At 41.4% G+C, this 21,332-nt stretch overlaps 1 protein-coding gene across 1 annotated transcript in view; it reads right to left on the bottom strand.

The window, feature by feature from the left end:
• Positions 1-21,332, bottom strand: part of LOC126260255 (serine/threonine-protein kinase Genghis Khan) — a 325,774-nt gene that overhangs the window by 40,073 nt on the left and 264,369 nt on the right. Inside the window, exons 24-26 of the mRNA XM_049957581.1 lie at positions 9,393-9,528; positions 7,445-7,689; positions 7,172-7,352 (exon numbers count right to left, since the gene is read on the bottom strand). Coding sequence (XP_049813538.1) covers positions 7,172-7,352; positions 7,445-7,689; positions 9,393-9,528 — 562 coding nt within the window. The remainder of the gene's footprint in view (positions 1-7,171; positions 7,353-7,444; positions 7,690-9,392; positions 9,529-21,332) is intronic.

Raw genomic sequence — 21,332 nt, 5'->3', positions numbered from 1 at the left:
TAGGCAAGCAGTACACTGCGGAAGTGCAGGATATAATTTCCTCGCCACCAGAAGCTAACTACTACAACCAGCTTAAAGTAGGATTGATCTGGTGAGTGTCAGCATCACAGGAGGGGCAAATGCATCAGGTTCTCACTCAGGAAGATATTGGGGATAGAAAGCCTTGGCAATACTTGCAGCACTTAAGAAGCATTAGACATGGGAACCGTTCCAATAGCTTACTGTACATAATAAGGAGCAGTCGTTTGCCAATACCTGTTAAAGAAATCCTAGCATCACAGTCTGACACAGCCTTGGACATAGCAGCAGAGAACACATATAAGATCAAGGATGCGATGACACCGGCTCCTGTTAGCATGATCACTGGACAGTGTACTAGTGCAAACCAACTGTTTCGCACGCAGATTACGACGCCTTAGTGATCGAGGCACAACTATTGTCGCAGCAGATCAGTCAACTGTTTATACTGATGCGACCTGAGCAATGACAGAGGCCATAATCGATACCACCGACACTCACGCAGCAAATCATTGATGACCTCTTCCACAACTGAGCCTGAACAGCAAGGTGGCTGCTAGTATCACCAGAAATTTGGGGAGTAAGCTTGTAGATGCAAAACTTCCTGCATTTAACCAAATGGCAGTTGTGGTCAGAAGTAGGTGCCTCCTCCAATTGCCAATCAGTGTCTCCAGGCCTATTTGTTAGTGATTGGCAGTTCGGCATGAAATACAAGGGGCATTCAAAAAGAAACAAGCTGGAGGCATAATTACAGAAACCAGTACCTGTATGTTAGAAGTACTGAGCCTGGCTTTTGAGACACTTGTCCCACTGTGACACAAGGCAGCGAATGGCTGTCTCATAAGATTCCGGGGGCTGGGACGTTAACCAGTTCCACACGTACAGCTGGACGTTGTCGTCCGAGGTGAATCATTTGCCCATCAGAGCCTTTTTAAGAGGAGCAAAAATGGTGTAATAACAGGGAGAGAGGTCCGGACTGTATGGAGGTTGGTCGAGAACCTCCCACTTGAATTTCTGCAGGAGTGCTGCGACTGTGTTGGCCATATGAGGCTTTGCACTGTCTTGGAGCAGAATGACCCAATGGGTGAGATTGCCTGGTCATTTTGATTTGATCGCTTCGTGAAGAGTGGTCAAGGTTTGCGAGTAATGCTGGGCATTCACTGTTGCCCCGTTCTGCAGGAAGTGAATCAGAAGGGGGCCATCTTGGTCAAAGAAGGATGTCAGCATAACCTTTCCTGCACTTGTGTGGATGGCCTCGGCTTTTTTTGGTGGTGGTGATCCTGGTTTCTTCCACTGGAGATTTTGTCATTTTGATTCATGATACTACGACTCTTCTCCAGCCATCACTCGTGCCAGGAACGCATTCCCTTCCCGAGCATAGTGCTGCAGATGAGCAAGACAGTGGCAATTTGACATGCTTCCTGGTGTGGTTAAAAACTGTGGGGCACCCATTGTGCACACACTTTGCGCATGTGCAGTCATTCCTTCATAATGGTGTGAACACTTCTGACGCTCAATTCGACCATGGTGGCTATGGCTTTCACTGTCACTCGGCATTCCTTGGTAATGAGTGCATCCACCAGCTGGACAATGTCATTCGTAATGCATTGCGGTGCTCCAGACCATGCATCATCGGCTAACGACACCCGTCCTTCCCTGAAGCACTTGTGCCATGCCTTGACCCTTGCAAGGGACATGCAGTGTTCACTGTACACTTGTGACATTCGTCGATGAATGTCCGTTCCTCCTACTCATTCTGCTGTCAAAAAACGAACAACACCTCTCTGCTCTTTGTTTGATGCCTCCATTTCACTGTTTGCAATGTGACTGGCAGCATTGGAAGATTGATGAATGCTGCTGCTAGCTCTGTATAGTCACGTGATGTGTTTGCGTGCCCTCTAGCGACAGGCTGTGAACTTCCACGTTCTGGTCAGAACCACACCTCATTACACATGCCCTGATATTACCCTCCTGTCACCAGTTTGCGCATTCCGGATGAAGGCTCATTTCTTGTTGTACACCCTTTATACTTAATAAACATTGGCTCCAATTTGTCCGTTTACCCAAGGATTACGTTGCTCTCCGATCAATTGCACAGGAAAGTGTGATAAAGAGATAAGACGACAAATCATTCTTGGGTGAGCCGCAATGATCAAACTCCTTATGATATGGCAGAATCGGGCAATATCCAAGACAACAAAGATGCGCTTGGTAGAAGCTTTGGTGTTTCCTGTATTCTTACACGAATGCATGACGTGGACCGTGAAAGGTAGTGATAAGAGCCGCATTGATGCCTTTGAGATGTGATGTTGGCGGAGGATGCTATATGTACCATTACACAAAAAAGAACAAATGTTTCAATAATAGAAGAACTTAAAATCACAAGAAGGTTATCTTCTCGCGTAAGCTGAAGATACTTTCAATTTCTTGGGCAAATCTTGAGAAGGAAAGGGGATAATTTAGAGAAGACCATCATCCTGGGAAAAACTGAGGGCAGAAGACCACGTGGGATAGCACCAAACAGATGACTGGATCAAGCAAAGAAGATTACCAACCTGCCTCTTCACATTATATTAAGAAAGGCTGAAGATTGCTGTGGATGGAGACATCTGTCTGAAGTTACAACTACATAAGAATGAATGAGGAAAGGAGGTCGCAACACTCAGCAATGAGTAAAACGACTAATGATGATGAGGTTGCACAAATAATAGTAACCACCCACATTATTCTGTCAAATAACTGCAAACACCTCAGTCATGCTTCCTACTGTGCTCTTGTAACTAGACTTGGTTTTATGATGAGCCTTTGCATCGGATTTCACTGTTGCGGAAGTTGCTGAACTTATCATCGGAGTGTGCTTCCTCATCCGTTACAAAATAATGGCGGATATGAAGAACTCACACCTAATTGACAACACCACAGGATTAACCGTGTTCAGAATTCAGCAGTTCATACTGTCAAAAGCTTTCAAAATGTGGTGCAACAGAAGAATGCTGAAAATTAGATGGTTAGATCACATAACTAATGAGGAGGTACTGAATAGGATTGGGGAGAAGAGGAGTTTGTGGCACAACTTGACTAGAAGAAGGGATCGGTTGGTAGGACATGTTCCGAGGCATCAAGGGATCACCGATTTAGTGTTGGAGGGCAGCGTGGAGGGTAAAAATCGTAGAGGGAGACCAAGAGATCAATACACTAAGCAGATTCAGAAGGATGTAGGCTGCAGTAGGTACTGGGAGATGAAGAAGCTTGCACAGGATAGAGTAGCATGGAGAGCTGCATCAAACCAGTCTCAGGACTGAAGACCACAAGAACAACAAGTGTTAAAATAATTCGAGCAGTGGGTGGTGAGTACGTGGAGCTGATGCATGGATTTCTGGCTCTGATGTGATACCCTGGAGTGCTTAAGGAGATAAAGCAAGACACTGTCGACTACATAGAGATGACCAACAGTCTCCTTATATATTGTAGACCACTATGTTTGGCTCCAGATCATATTAAAATTGTGAAAGCAGAGTATGATTCGTGATGGTGTAATGGGGTCTTCCAACAGGCCCTGGTCTTCACCACTACATTTGATACTGAAAAAGCATGGTGCATGGCAGCCTTGTCGTGGCTACAGAGCCCTCAATGCCAGAACAATACCTGACAGATATCCAGTGCCATTGTTCTGTGACTATAATTATGCATTGAGTGATGCAGCTATTTTTAGTGGCCTGGACTGTGAAAAAGTGTATCTACAGATCCTTGTAGCTAAACATGGCATTCCCAAGACAGTGATCATCACTCTTTTTGGCCTGTTTCAGAGCAAATTTATGAATTTTGGACTCAAGGACTGCTGCTCAAACACAGCAACACTCCATTGATTCAGTGCTACAGGGCCTTACTTTTTCTCTTGCTTACCTGTACAATATTTTAGTTCTTTGGTCACTGCCAGAGCAACATTGGCAACATTTAATGTAAGTTTGAAGCGGTTTTAACACCACTCCATCATCCTAAACACTGTTAAATGTGCCTTTGGCAAGACCCAAGTGCATTTACTAGGACACAGGATAACAATGGCAGGATCGCTACCACTGCCAGAGAAGCTGGAAACTGTCTAACGAACTTCACACCCAAACACGTATGTGTGTGGCATTTGAAGCAGCCAGAAAGAGCATCACAGATGGGGCACTACTGGCATACCCCAAGCCTAATACACTTCTGGCACCAGTAGTTGACGCCAGCCAGTTGGCGATCGGCACAGCATTACAACAATGATTAGTGACACACAGCAACCACTTGCTTTTTTCTTGTGCAAACTATCACCCCCACAAAAGCTGTGGTGTGCCCATGACATAGAACTCCTAGCCGCTTATAAATCAGTCAAATACTTCAGGCCTCACCTACAAGCTAGAGACTTTATTTTATACACTGACCACGAACTGCTAACTTACATCTTTCACCAGAGTTACACAAACTTTTCACCTAGGCAACACAGTCAGCTAATGTTCATCATGCAGTTCAGCATGGATGCCTGGCACATCTCTGGTACTGACAATGTGGTGGCCGATTGTTTGTCTCAGGTTGGAAGCATTACTAGCACGATCGATTACACCAAACTCACTGTCACTCAACAATCAGATCAGGAACTACAAGGACTTTTATCAACAGTAACATCGACACTGGATTCACAACTTATCCAAATTCTTGGGAGTGATGTCAAACGGTATTGTGACATGATCACATCAAACCTGCAGCCGTTCCTACCAACAGTCTTCAGAAGATATGTCTTCAATATGCTACATGGCTTATGTCACCCCAGTATTCGATCGACGACACACCTAGTGACAAATCGTTACATGTAGCTGGAAATAGTGAAAGACTGCCATGAACAGGTGAGGTGTTGTGTTAAATGCCAATGCAGCAAGATACGCCACCACATGCAAGCATCGATAGCAAACTTTTCGACCACGAAGACCTGTTTCAATCATGTCCATGTCGACGTTGTGTGTTTGACATGGTGCCCCAGTCAGACTGCTGGCAAAGGTATCAGCATAAGGAGTAGGTTCCCAGATTTGAGAGTGGCTCAGAGATTTCTTAAGCAACAGAATCCAGTATGTTGTCCTCAATAGTGAGTGTTCATCAGAGCAAGGGCATCCCAGGGAAATGTGATAGGCCTGCTATTATTCTCCATATACATAAATAATATGATGGTAAGGGTGAGCAAAAATCTGTGGTTATTTGCTGATGATGCTGTGAGTGTGGGAAGGGTCATCATTGTGTGTCTGTAGGAGAATAAAAGATGACTTAGACAAAACTTCTAGCTGGTATGATGAATAGCATCTAGCTCTAAATGTACACAAATGTAAGTTAATGCAGATGAGTAGAAAAAACAATTCTGCAGCCAGACACAGTGGTTTGTGTGTGTATGTGTGTGTGTGTGTGTGTGTGTGTGCGCGCGCAACCTGCTAATATGTGAATGTGTGTGTGTGTGTACGTTGTCTATTTCCGAAGAAGGCCTTCTGGCCGAAAGTTTGTGTGTTACGCAGTCTTTTTGGTGTGCCTGTCTGTTACTCAACATCTCAGTTATATGGTGAGTATCACTCTATCCTTTTCATAAAATCATAAACATGCAAGTATTACAGAGATGCTCTGGGAACTCAAATGGCAATCCCTGGAGGGAAGACGACATTCTTTTCAAGGAACACTGTTGAAAGAAAATTTAGAGACTAGTCATCTGATGATGACTAAAGAACAATTCTACTGCCGCCAATGTACATTTTGCATAAGGACCACAAAGATAGGAGAAGTTAGGGTTCATACAGGAGCATATGCGCAGTCATTTTTCCCCAGCTCTTTTTGCGAGTGGAAAAGTAAAGGAAATGACTAGTAGAGATACAAGGTACCCACCATATGGTGTCTTGTAGAGTATGCACGTAGCTGTACATGGGATGGTACAGCATTCTACACTGCATTTATAATGCTTTTTTTAACAGACTGTATGCAAATATTTTTGTTGGCAAAGAAGTAAAACCAACACACAAACACATTTGCATGAAAGTTGTTTGCAGCACAAAAAGATTCTTAAAAAATCTGAAGAAATTGCTTTCGAGGTAGGGCCTATGAACATTATATCTCTTACATATCATTTCTGTGGAGACTGAGAAGAAACAAATATTCTAATAGCATCAGCACAGGGACACATAAAGCAATCATTCTTGTAACTCACAGTGGAACAGGAAAAAAACTCTAATATATGGTATGAAAGTGGCCTCTACCATATATTTTTTTATTCATTCACAGAATATTCATGTAGATGAACGAAAACAGATTCTGCATTCAGTGTAGCAGAACTCAGTAATAAGCTTTCTCAGAAGATTAAACACTATAATAAACGCAAAAGAAGAATCCCACATATTAATATTTGCATCCCTGAGTGTGTTTGTGTAAAAACACACAATATTTGAAATAAATAATTTAGAAGACAGACAGACCACTCACCATATAACAGACATGTCGAGCTGTCGGCAGGGAGACACAAAAGAGAATTAAAACTTCTTTAGCTTTCAGGAGAAAACCTTTGACGAGCCAAGGTATGAAAGTGTGCCCTTGCCGCCCTCCCCCCCCCCCCCCCCCCCACACACACCTCACAGACCTATCATCGTGCCTAGAAATGAGGGACATCCTACCCAAGAACCTTCCCACTCCTTCTAAAGTGGTATTCAGTCATTCAGTCGTCCACACAACCTACACAACATCCTGGTCTGTCCCTATGCCGCCGGACGCACACCTGCTGCCTCCCCCCCAAGCCACTAACTACCAGCCCTAACACCTATTCCATTTTAACACTGCTTTCTCTCACTCCCCACCCAATCTTTCTTCTGAAAGGCAGCGAGTTTTCATTCTCTTTTGTTGTGCCTCTTGACAATTCGATGCTTCTACTATTTGATGAGTGGCCTCCCTGACTCCCAAATTATTTACATTCTGCCAGAACCTTCCTTAATTTATTCAATTTTGAATGATTTTTATGCGAGTGAAATAATCTAGTTCCCTTTCTCAACAATTATAATTAGTAATTAAAGGTTTTGGGCATAAGTATATGTTCTGATGACATCTAATTAGACATAAAGTTAGTTGCAAGACTTGTTAATGCATAATGTAATACACTTACATAAGGCATTTTGATCACCAGTAATACTGTATATGCTAAACCCAGACTGATATCCAACACAGAGCCTGCCTTCACTAAAAACATTGAGTGTCTGTGCTTGAGTTGGTAACATTATTTCTCTCAGACGTTTATGCCGTGTCTTTGTACGTGTTACTTCATATATAATTAGCTGAGATGTATTCTGAAACATAAAACTATGTTAATTATTTCATTCTAAAATCTGATACTTCACAAATAGAACGTGACCAAATTAGTACAAGTATAATACAGTACCTGTCTTTTTATGGCAACACAAAGGCAGTAGCCAAGTTGAGGTGCACGTCTCATTACCCCTGTTGCAAAGGTGATACACCCCTTTGTTTCAGCTACTTTAATCCATTCTACATCATCACCATCCAGTGCCCGCACTGGAATCAGGCGTAGATGTCTCTGTTTCCCAGATAAAACAACTAACAATTGTTCCTCAACTATATATTCTAACTGATACACCTTTTTACCTTCTCCAACACGGGCAATTTCTGAAATGAAATATGATGCATTCTATAGTACTTACACACACACACACACACACACACACACACACACACACACACACACACACACACCACGAACAACAACAACAACAACAACATAATAATAATAATAATAATAATAATAATAATATATTAAATTAATGTCTACATCAGACACAATCACACAAAATCAAACGGTCAAACATGAACATACTAGCATAACCACTGCAACACCTTTGTTGGCACTTGCAGCACAGTACCATGTTGATGTTATGTGCATTATGTTCATTACATTGGCTAATTTAACATATATTAGGGGCGCGTAAAATGAAAAGGTAATCTTCCAGTGAATCAGTTATATGTAATTTCATCCAAATACATTCATGGGGCCATTACACTTCTTACTTTTCGAATGATTACCAAATGGAAAAAAATATGGAGTTGTGTCAGAGACTAATGCTCACTTTAACTCGTGTGTGTGTGTGTGTGTGTGTGTGTGTGTGAGTGAGAGAGAGAGAGAGAGAGAGAGAGAGAGAGAGATATTTCTTGTTTCCTCATATTATGAAATTTCCTGGTGCCTATACAATTCCATAGGGAAGGGGGGCTACAAAGTGTATAATATCTAATACAGTGACAATAGGACAAATATATTTGAGAAACGAACTTTTAACAAGAGTAGAACACTGTTAACAGATTAATAGTCATGTAAAAAATCTATCTGTCACTGGAACAGGGGCCGCAAGATTTCTCTATATTGTGCAAATGTTTGTAGAGCCCAGTAAGTTGCGCATTCAGGCTATGAGGTTCATGATGAACTAATTACTGATCACTGTGAATTTTATTAGCACATTTTGAAAAGGTTTCAATGAAGCGATATATTGGATTCTGTTCATGGTCAATTAACCTCATGATAAAATTAATGGAACACAAAAAAAAAAAAAAAAAAAAAAAAAAACAAAGTTTTATGTAACACCTTTCCTGAGAAGGCATAGTGCTGAATGTTTATGATATTGTGCGGGAGTACACCTTGTGAGAAATTAGTTTGAAATAAAGCAGAAGCTGAATTTTTGTGTCAAATTTATGAGTGATTCTTATATTCAGTGACCAGGGAGGGTGCAGGGAGGGGATGGAAGAGGAGAGGAGGCAAAATGGAACACTGGGAATCTGAAAGAAAATACTATCAACTTGTAAGCAATAAAAGTAATGAGGGACTACCCCATGGGTAACATCTCAAATAACTGGGATATGTTCAGTAAGGGTGTGAAAGGAAATGTAACAATTAACAGTACATATAAAGAGAGAGAGAGAGAGAGAGAGAGAGAGAGAGAGAGAGAGAGAGAGAGATCTGCAAGTGTTATATGAGGGCTGTGGTAAGCCACACAGCACTACAAACATGTGAAGGATAACAATCTGCATGACGCACCATCTTAAAATCACAGTGCTAAAGGATTAAAACGACCACCTATTTTCACCTCAATTATTATTTACATATTAATATTACAGTGGTAATCTTTTCTTTAGGTTCTTGCTGTAACTTTTCCTCACAGATTGTCTTCTTTGCCTCTAAGAGGCATTGTGTTTCTATTTTCTATGTATTTGTCTCAAATGCCTCCAACAACATTATAAAAAGTTCAAATCAACTGTGTTTTGAGTATGAACAAATAAAATAATATAAGCCAGAACAGACTTCTGTGAATAAAGTAGCTTACCACTTCGATCAAGATCCAAGCAGAACAAACCCTCCTCTGTTCCAATGACTAGACGATCAGGATCTATAATGGCCCCTGACATTGCATTTTTTATAAAAGCTAGTGTATTATCCAGCAACTCCTTTGCTCGAAAAACCTGTAACAAAAAACATGTCTCATGACTCAATGCATACAGTTGTCAAGTCTGCACACACACACACACACACACACACACACAAATACATACTGGCATTAGTGTAATGGATATTTACACAAATCACTAATTGATATGTTCTGGCGTTTTATTTTCTATAGATATTTCAACTGCCAAAACTAATGAATATTTTCCCACTGAACTACAGCATAAAAGTGCGAGAAGTTGAACACTATGTAGAGACAATTTGGTTTTGGGGAGTAACAAGCTATTCCAAATAGTACCATCCCACGGATCACTAGTTTTATACAACTATTATCATCATTGGTAGACCAAGGACTAAATACAGTAAGCAGGTTTGACTGCATTGCAGTAGTTATTCAGAGGTGACGAGGCATGCACATGCTAGACTAGCATGAAGAGCTATATCAAAGAAGTCTTCCGGTGTTCTCATGCCATTGGGCCTTCTCCTGATTGTCCCTGAGCCTGTATGCCAGCCAACTGCCTAGCTTCTGCAATCCTAGTGATACGAATCATAGGAGAATCATCCTGAATACTGTCTAGTTGAAAAGGGAACAGTGTACCCATTTTCATTTTGGGCTTGTAACAGTGGAATAGAAAGAACAGGGTGACGTCTATTACATCATGCTTCTCAGTGTTGTGTGTGAAAGTCACAATGGGCAGTGTTGTATCCCAATCACTCTGTTTGACATCAATGTACATTGAGAGCATATCTGTCAAAGTCTTATTACGATGTCTGTGAGAGATGTCGCAGTGTTAAATTACCTATGACACTAGTCTCGACTGGAAAACTTTTCTATAACCAGAGATGTCACACAGGGTGCTTTGTGTTTCAAAATGTTGTCTGTTACAAGGTGTTTCAGTGGTTGGCACAGCTTCGGAAAGGGTCAGGTAGTGCAGACTCTTATCCGTCGATTCCAGTTTGATGACTTTGGGAATCTTCCCAAGACGCCAATTCCAATTTGGTGGAATGGCACTACTGCAGACCGAACTGGTACCAGGTGCCCCAGAACTAATCGCCATACATGCTTCCACCACTGTGGCTCACATAGTGTCTTAATAGATTAGTAGGGACCTAGCCAGTGGTGTCAGTATCTGATTCTGCCTTTACTCTTCATGAATCAGAGTGCAGGAGTGTTGAGGAAAAACTTCAGGATAACTGCCCATGCATTAAATGGGATGACAAATGATTGTTTCTGCCCCATTGGGTCACAGTTCCTCTTATACAATGATCTACTGATTAATTAGAATTCTCCTTTGGTTGGTTCCTTCTCCTTCACAGCTTCTATGGTTTTCAGCATTGTTGGATCTTCCCTCAGTTCAGCAGCAATGTAATTTAGTGTAGTGATGACTGTGATTTTATCCATGCTGCTGTGTTCAGCCAAGCAAAGGCGGTTGGCATCCTTCTGCTTTGATGTATCACAGTGATCTCGTACACCTAAAGTCTCAGTGCCCATTTCAACAGTTGGCATAACAGCTCTTTCAGACTAGTCAAACAGCATAGTGAACAGTGATCTGCCACAACAGTGAATGAGTTGCTAAATACATACGGTAGAACTTGCTGATGCTCCAAACTACAAACCACTCTTCTTTGTATGAATGCATACTTTTGCGGCGACATCTGTTAATAAAACATTCTCGGGTTTCAAGCCGCGTCAAATGGTTTACTGCCCACTAGCATTTGGCAGAGATCTCCTCTGCCATTGTCAAGTGGATGACTGTCGTGTGGTTGTCATTGCCGTGCTTATATAGTCGCGCCGTTGCTCGTGATGTCACTGGTGCTCGGTCCAGCACCATATATGGTAATGTTTTGGCCACGCTACCGCTGGGCCCGCTTCAACTCCCTCAACACTGGATCCCACACTGTACTCAGCTGCAATCCACCATCTCTATTGAAGGTGTTATCAGAAATTCTAATCTCTATGGCCTCGTTTATCACGCTATCCCAGAAGCCATTAGTCCGTTTAATAACAGACGTCTCATCAAATGCAATTCGATGTCCATTTTCCAGAGCATGTTTTGCTACAGCTGACTTTTTGGGATAGTGCAGACAGTAACACCTTTCATGTTCATGTTCATACATCAGACAGATGACACGTACAGTCCAGGAGAGATGCACAGAGCACCGCATGTACACCTGTCTCTTACAACCTAATAAATCTGTGGTGGCAGAGCACTGTATTGACACTGGGCACTCTACAGTGAACGATAATGTCAAATTTTATTCTTGACTTCATCTTTCTGGGGCTCAGTAGTGAAAGAAGCAATTGAAATTCGGTTGGTGATGAATTTTAATTAATACAGATAGTGGCTTCAGCTTGTAAAAATCATGGAATGCGACAATTTCTGTAATTAAATCACAAAGACATCGAGATGGTACAGCTCTCCGTGACACATCAATATCACTGTGTGGATCGACTGCGCAGCCATAGATTTAATTTCCATGCGTATGTTACACCTTGTTGCCGCCTATCAACGTCTCTGGCGCCTTGTGTATCTTGGGCAGGGGTTCTGTCCTCGAGTTAAAAGGACGGAGCAAGTGCTGGAGCGTCAGTCACCTCGGATCACTCTGAAGTATTCAGCCGAAATATTAGAGGAAGAAACTGAATTTATGTGGCTGCATGCCTGAAATTTTATGGAAATGTCTTTACGCCGCGAAAACATGAGGATGCACAACAACTAGCACTTTATTCGCATGAAGTGTTGAATGCTATTGACAAGGGATTTCAGATCGATTCTGTATTTCTGGATTTCCAGAAGGCTTTTGACACTGTGCCACACAAGTGGCTTGTAGTGAAATTGCGTGCTTATGCAATACCATCTCAGTTATGTGACTGGATTTGTGACTTCCTGTCAGAGAGATCACAGTTCATAGTAATTGACAGAAAGTCATCAAGTAAAACAGAAGTGATTTATAGCGTTCCCCAAGGTAGTGTTATAGGCCCATTGCTGTTACTTATCTATATAAACAATTTGGTAGACAATCTGAGCAGCCGTCTTAGGTTGTTTGCAGATGACGCAGTCGTTTATTGATTAGTAAAGTCATCAGAAGATCAAAACAAATTGCAAAACAATTTAGAAAAGATATATGTATAGTGCGAAACTTGGTAGTTGACCCTAAATAACAAAAAGTGAGAGGTCATCCACATGAGTGCTAAAAGGAATCCGTTAAACTTTGGTTACATGATAAATCAGTCAAATCTAAAGGCTGTAATTTCAACTAAATACCTAGGAATTACAATTACGAACAATTTAAACTGAAACTCATAGAAAATGTTGTGGGGAAGGCTAACCAACGACTGCATTTTATTGGCAGGACACTTAGGAAATGAAACAGATCTACTAAGGAGACCACCTACACTATGCTTGTCCATCCTCTTTTAGACTACTGCTGCGGGGTGTGGGATCCTTACCACATAGGATTGACGTACATTGAAAAAGTTCAAAGAAGGGCAGCATGTTTTGTATTATCGTGAAATAAGGGCGAGAGTGTCATTGAAATGATACAGGATTTGGAATGGACATCATTAAAACAAACATGTTTTCGTTGCAGAGGGATCTTATTACAAAATTCCAATCACCTCCGAATGTGAAAATATTTTGTTGATTTGTTGACACTAACCTACATAAGGAGAAACGATCACCATGATAAAATAAGGGAAGTCAGAGCTCATATGAAAAGATATAGGTGTTCGTTATTTCCGTGCACTATACGAGATTGGAATAACAGAAAATTGTGAAAGTGATTCGGTCAACCCTCTGTCAGGCACTTAAATGTGATTTGCAGAGCATCCATGTAGATGCAGATGTAGAAAGGTGACTGCAGCATTACATAATCCAAGCAGCATAACTTCAAACTTGTCGTGACCTTCAGGCGTTTTGAAGCTATGTTTTTCCTGGTCAGCCTCATCAACCTCAGTTTGTAGCGTTTTTGTTCTGTGTGTTGGTATTCCAGTTGCTATGGGTTTATTTATTGACTGTCATTTTTTATTTGTAGTTCACTGCTGCTATTTGAGTTAATATATTGTCATTTGGATTTAGTGAGTGGAGTTGTGGATGTTAGAAAATGAAGTGCCAAGTGTGGAGACATATTTTTCTGTTTGAGTTCAACAGAATGGTGAGAGCAGCAGAGGCAGCCAGAAAGATTTACACTGTATATGAGAACAATGCCATTGGCCACAGTATGGCAAGAAAATGGTTTTCTGATTTTAAGGAGGACCATTTTGACATTAGTAACTTTTCAAATCCAGGAAGACCACCCGTATTTAATGAAGATCGGTTAAAAGCATTAATCCATAATGATCCAAATCAGTGTACTTGAAACTGGCAAATGTGATGAGCTGTGATCATTCCATCATCATGTAACATTTGTATACGATGTGGAAGGATCAAAAACTGGCTCGTATGGGTACCACATGCTCTCAAAAATCAGCGGGTGGCCATATGTGCATCTCTGTTCACTCATCATCAGTTGGTTTGTGAACAACACTGCCCATTTCTATCCTGCATCATTATTGATAATGGGATATGGTGTCTTTATGCTAACAAAGGAAAAGAAGTGGTTGAGACCAAACAAAGACGTAACTCCCTGTACAAAAGACTTGTACGCATACATCTGGCGGAACAACAGTGGTGTGGTATACTGCGAATTATTTCCCCAAGGTTTAATCATCACTGCTGACATTTATTGTCAACAACTGAGATGTCTTGCAGATGTCATCCCAGAACAATGATTAGGAAGACTGCGTGAAGTGATGCTATTCCATGATAATGCCTACCCAAATTCTGCTAGACTGAGATAAAACGCTATATAGGAGTTGGGTTGGGAAGGCATCCCACACCAAACTTATTCACCTGATAGAGTGCCCTCATATTTTCTACCTTTTCCGCCTTCTATTGAACAACTTTAATGGAACTTCCTTTCTGGATGAAAATGCACTCCGAACATGACATGATGAGTTCTTAACCTCAAAACCACATGATTTCTACAGTCATGAAATCGAAAAGTTACCCCAGTGTTGGCAGACTGTTGTAAACAGTGAAGGAGAATATTTGTGAAGGAGAATATTGTATTGAAGACTAAAGTCTCTGCTATGTATATCTGTGTGTTTACATAACTTGTGGAAAAACACTATGAACTTACGCACCAGCTTAATAATTTACTACTTTCAAGTAGTCTAGGGTGTAATCAATGAGTCGCAATGGGTAGACATCTTTTTTTCCCTGATTTTGCTCAGTTGTTGGTAGTTTATGCAGAAACAGTATGTGCCATCCTTCTTCTTCACAAGGACCACAGACTAGGGTAACTGTGCATCGTTCAGTCGGTGACATCCAGTACAACTGCTCTCTAATCGGATGATATTCAGTGTTGATACAGTGTTTTTCCATGGTCACTTAGTCTGTCTCTTCTCCACTCTGGATTTGAAAGCATCTAAAACCAGATGCAGAATGGCTACCACTTGCTGACATTGTTCCTCAGTCGGACCAGATCCTATTGGTAGTCCAATAGTAGCCTCCTCCAGTGCACTCTCTGTGGTGGTAGTGGAGCATGATTCTTTATTGATGGCACAGAGCTGTCCATGCTGGACAAGTTCGGCTGTTCCTATGCACATACCTTTAGGTACAAGCTGTGGCTGCTTGTCACAATTAGTGATCCAGAGTTCTTGACCAGCTGCAGTGCTTATGATTTCAATGGTACATATTTTTCTTTTCTGGGTCTTAGTACCTTTTTCCAGTTGACAAAAGCTTCACAGTTTAACTGACTAGGTGGATGACTGGAGCTCATTTCACTGATGACAGTACAATAACAATATCTTCAAAAACTAACAACCACCCATAACAGTTTTTTTTTTTTTTTATGTGTGCTCGTTGGAATAGTTTTTTCAACCTGGAGATCTGAGCTTTGCAGTCAATGAGTGCTTAAGATGCTTGCAAGAAGTTTCATCCAAGAATAACATTATGACTTCATTCTCTTAAAATAAGAAATTTGAAGGGCTGTGGTCTGTCACTGATAGTTATTCTTGCAATGCATGCTCCTGTTGGCTGGACATATTTATCATTTGCAATCTGCAGCACACTCTCTTATCATAGAACATGGGCTTTTTAAGTGGTGATAATAAGCATTTGACACTAAGGAAAAACAGGCCCAAGCCGACTAGTGCCCGGTCAAGTTGGTCATCGATGATGATCATAACGAGATTTCCTGACATCTTGGTAAATGTCCTCCACTGAGGATTTTCATTTGTAGCAGTCTCAACTCCATAGATGGTCATCTCACTTGGTTTTCCTGAAACCTGTGGCTAGACGAGGGGCTGATACCTCTGTATGGTGCCAGGGAACATGTACAGCATGTCGGGGAATGACCTCATCCAGGGTACAGCAATGGGCTTAATCTCAAGATGATTATAATCACCTGCAGTTACCTGGCTTGAATAGGACACTGCTGTCATGGTTGATGTCTTCCAGCACAATAGTTGTCAAACATTTGTCATCTTAATCAAACAGTCCACAGGTGTACTACTGATTCATGGGCACAACATTTCGGCGATCATCATCAAGTGCACTGATGAACTGAGCTCCTGAGGGTGCACGGCTAAACTAATATTCCCTGCCCCCGCGAGATGCTCTGCCCGTGACCCACGCTCGCAGCAGTGCTTTGGTGGTCGAGGAGATGCTAGCATCGGTGTCTATGATGGCGCTGATGTAAGCTCTCTGTATGCCCTGGTCAGCAGATCATTTTGTTTGCTGAGAGTCTTCTTAATTACACTCAGTGCTGGTTCTGAAGTCTTGCTAAGAATAGAGCCGCAGTCTCAGTTGATGAGATCATCACTGGTATGAATTTCTATGGCCCCTCTAATAATGCTCCCACAGTACTTGGAAGTCTGTACCAAGATCCTGGTACGTTCGTACTCCATCACATGATTCTCGGACAAACAGTGCTCTGTTTTCTGGAGAATACTATGAACAAATGGAAGGAATCAGAATGGGCAGCCTATTCTCGCATGCGATTGTGAATTTGTATATGGAGTACTTCAAGGAGGATGCCCTGGCATCATCCAAATGGAATCCTACATGTTTCTTTTCTGTTATGTGGATGACACATTCATTGTCTGGCCCCATGAAAGGGACAAACTCCTTGACTTCCTTGCACATTTGAGCTCCATACATCCCAACAGAAAATCCATATTGGAAGAAAACATATACTGACCTGCATTTGCATGCAGAGAATTGCCACCACCCTTTGCAGAGGAAAGAGTTACTAACAACACTAGTACACAGGGCCCGCACCATTTCAGGTGCAGATGTTCTGCTTCAGGAGCTGGAACACTTCAGAAATGTTTCCAAAAAAATGAGTACCCAGAGTGGCAGGTTAGGTGTGCTCTCTGCTGCTCTACAACAGTACAACTCGTGGAGATGGAAGAAGCTACAAAGGAAGAGGCACCCACTGTCTATTCTGAAAAATCAGACACATACTGAAGAAGCACCGAGTAAAAGCTGTCTTTTTCCCACCCAATAAAACACGAGCATTATCGGGAAGTGTGAAAGATGATCTCAGTTTGCGGAAGGCCAGTGTATACCAAATTCTGTGTCAATGTGGGAAGACATATTTTGGACAGACAATGCGCACTATCAAAGACCGTTGCCAAGAACACCAGAGGCATACTCGACTGATGTATCCCAAAAAGTCAGTGGTCACTGAGCACTGTCCGTCCAAGAATCATGCGATGGAGTACGAATATACCAGGATCTTGGCATAGACTCCAAATACTGGGACAGCATTGTTAGAGAGGCCATAGGATTTCATAGCAGGGATGATCTCATCAACCGAAATAGTGGCTTTAATCTTAGCAAAGTTTGGGAACCAACACCGAGTTTAATTAGGAAGACTCTATGCAAACAAAACAATCTGGCAACCAGGGCAGACAGACAGCTTACATCAATGCCATCACACATGCTGACACAAGCATCTCTGTGACCACTGACTCTAATGCACGTCCATGGACGGAGGGGCTCATGGGGACAGGGGATATTAGTCAGCCATGCACCTTCAGGAGCTCAGTTTGTAAGCACACCTGATGATGGCGACATGCCTGATAGCCGAAGTACTGAGCCCTGTGGACACTATGAGCCAACAGTACACCTGTGGACTGTTTGATCAACAAATACACCAGTAGAAACTTGTTGTTGTTGTGGTCTTCAGTCCTGAGACTGGTTTGATGCAGCTCTCCATGCTACTCTATCCTGTGCAAGCTTCTTCATCTCCCAGTACCTACTGCAACCTACATCCTTCTGAATCTGCTTAGTGTATTCATCTCTTGGTCTCCCTCTATGATTTTTACCCTCCACGCTGCCCTCCAATGCTAAATTTGTGATCCCTTGATGCCTCAAAACATGTCCTACCAACCGATCCCTTCTTCTAGTCAAGTTGTGCCACAAACTTCTCTTCTCCCCAATCCTATTCAATACCTCCTCATTAGTTACGTGATCTACCCACCGTATCTTCAGCATTCTTCTGTAGCACCACATTTCGAAAGCTTCTATTCTCTTCTTGTCCAAACTAGTTATCGTCCATGTTTCACTTTCATACATGGCTACACTCCATACAAATACTTTCAGAAACGACTTCCTGACACTTAAATCTATACTCGATGTTAACAAATTTCTCTTCTTCAGAAACGCTTTCCTTGCCATTGCCAGTCTACATTTTATATCCTCTCTACTTCGACCATCATCAGTTATTTTACTCCCTAAATAGCAAAACTCTTTACTACTTTAAGTGTCTCATTTCCTAATCTAATTCCCTCAGCATCACCCGACTTAATTTGACTACATTCCATTATCCTCGTTTTGCTTTTGTTGATGTTCATCTTATATCCTCCTTTCAAGACACTGTCCATTCCGTTCAACTGCTCTTCCAAGTCCTTTGCTGTCTCTGACAGAATTACAATGTCATCGGTGAACCTCAAAGTTTTTACTTCTTCTCCATGAATTTTAATACCTACTCCGAAATTTTCTTTTGTTTCCTTTACTGCTTGCTCAATATACAGATTGAATAACATCGGGGAGAGGCTACAACCCTGTCTCACTCCTTTCCCAACCACTGCTTCCCTTTCATGCCCCTCGACTCTTATAACTGCCATCTGGTTTCCATACAAATTGTAAATAGCCTTTCACTCTCTGTATTTTACCCCTGCCACCTTCAGAATTTGAAAGAGAGTATTCCAGTTAACATTGTCAAAAGCTTTCTCTAAGTCTACAAATGCTAGAAACGTAGGTTTGCCTTTTCTTAATCTTTCTTCTAAGATAAGTCTTAAGGTCAGTATTGCCTCACGTGTTCCAATATTTCTACGGAATCCAAACTGATCTTCCCCGAGGTCGGCTTCTACCAGTTTTTGCATTCGCCTTTAAAGAATTCGCATTAGTATTTTGCAGCTGTGACTTATTAAACTGATAGTTCGGTAATTTTCACATCTGTCAACACCTGCTTTCTTTGGGATTGGAATTATTATATTTTTCTTGAAGTCTGAGGGTATTTCGCCTGTAGAAACTTAAGAATCACATTTGTCATCTTCTCTGCAGTAGTGTACAATGTGTACAGCGCATCCACAGTCAGAAACACAACAGTATGTTGTCCTCTGTCCTCCAAATGTCTGTTCTTTTGTGTGGTGTAATACTTTGCAGGTGAGCTGGTTTACCCAAATTGGCTGATTTCTGGAACCTTGTAGCTACAAACAGGCCTGACCTCATCAACAGCATTAGTACAGAGACAGGGATTAGTGACCAAGTCATCAACATAAAGTCTATGGTTACTAAACTTAATAAACCAATCAAGAAGGCATAGAGTGTGAGAAAGTAGATAAGAAGTTGTTAGTATGCCACATAGACAATGAACTGACATCATTTAGTTCCAGTACGATGGACAAAGAGGAACTATGAGAGGAGTTTAAATGGACTGTAAATTGTGCTCTGGAAAAGTATGTGCTGAGCAAGTAGATTAAGAACAGAAAAGACCAACAATTGTTTAACAACAAAATTCGAAAAATGCTGAGGAAGTAAAGGCCACTGCACCATAGATTCAAGCATCTGTAAAAATATCGATGCATGAAGCATACAACAACTGTCACCATTATACATCAGCAAAAGATCTATCCAAGGACCTGAGAAAATTCTGGTCCTACATACAATTTCTAAGCAGATCTAAAAATTCTATCCAGACACCTGTTGACCAGTATGGTGTGACAAAAGAAGATACACTAAGGAAAGCCGAATATCTAAATTTTGGTGTTTAAGAAATCATTCACGCACGAGAATCATGTGAACATACCACTGTTTGACCATCACACAGACTCCCATATGGAGGGCATAGTAATAGCCATCCCTGGCCTAGAGAAACAATTGAATGAGCTGAATATAAATAAGTCACTACATCTGGATGGAGTCCCAATTCGGTTTTTTACAAAAAGTATTCCACAGCATTGGCTCCTTACTTAGCTTGCATTTATAGTTAATCTCTAGCTCAGTGTCAAGTCCTAAGGAACTGGAAAAAGGCACATGCGGCTCCTGTATATATGAAGGGTAAAGAAACATCCTGAAACACTACAGACCAATATCCTTAAGTTTGCTGCAGAGTTATTGGACATATTCTCAATTCAATTATAATAAATTTCCTTGAGACAGAAAAGCTCCTGTCCACGAATTAGCATGGTTTTAGAAAGCATTGCTCATGGGAAACTCAGCTTGTTATTTTCTCACATGATATCCCGCAAACTATGGATGAAGTGCAACAAGCAGATTCCATATTTTTTTATTTCTAAAAAGCATTTGGCAATGTGCCCCACTGCAGACTGTTAATGAAGATAAGAGCACACAGAATAGTTTCCCAGTTATGTGACTGGTTTGAGGACTTCTTAAGTAACAGAACCCAGTTTGTTGTCTTTGATTGCAAGGATTCATCAGAGACAAAGATATGACTGCTGTTATTTTCTATATACATAAATGATCTGGTGGACAGGGTGAGCAGCAATCTGCAGCTGTTTGCTGATGATGCTGTGGTGTAACAGAAGGTGTTGTCATGGAGTGACTGTCAAAGGATACAAGACGACTTAGACAAAATTTCTAGTTGGTGTGATGAATGGCAGCTAGCTCTACATGCAGAAAAATTTAAGTTAATGCAGATGAGTATGAAAAACAAATCTGCTATGTTTAAATACAGCATTAGTAGTGTGATGCTTGATAGAGTCATGTCAATTAAGTACCAAGGTGTAACACTGCAAAGCAATATGAAACAGAACAAGCTAGTAAGGGCTATAGTAGGGAAGGCAAATGGTTGACTCTGGTTTACTGGCAGACCACATATAGGACACTAGTATGACACATTCTTCATAGCCCATTCTGTGAAGCTAAAATGTCCCGTTTTGTTGAATTGTGTGTTAGAAACTGTAAAAATTGAGTCTTACTGTGATTTAGCGTTATTTTGTCTTCTACAATCCATGAACTTATGTCATGAACTGCACTATTGAAACCGAGCCAATGTTGCACACTACATGCTTTACTACCAAGCTAGTGTCATCAGCTAACAGAAATATTGTAGAGATACCTGTAATACTAGAGGGCATATCATTTATATAAATAACGAACAGGAGTGTCTCCAACACTGATCCCTGGGGCACCCCTCATTTGACCGTACCCCACTCAGACCCCACATCACAGACATTCTCAACACTGTGAATAATGATCTTTTGCTGGCTGCTGTTAAAGTAAGAGGTGAACCAACTGTGAGCTACTCC

Source organism: Schistocerca nitens, chromosome 5 (genome assembly GCF_023898315.1).
Source record: "Schistocerca nitens isolate TAMUIC-IGC-003100 chromosome 5, iqSchNite1.1, whole genome shotgun sequence".
In the NCBI taxonomy this organism is placed as follows: Eukaryota; Metazoa; Arthropoda; class Insecta; order Orthoptera; family Acrididae; genus Schistocerca; species Schistocerca nitens.
The sequence above is the reverse complement of the archived record's forward strand: the minus strand, read 5'-3'. Positions and strand labels throughout refer to the sequence as shown.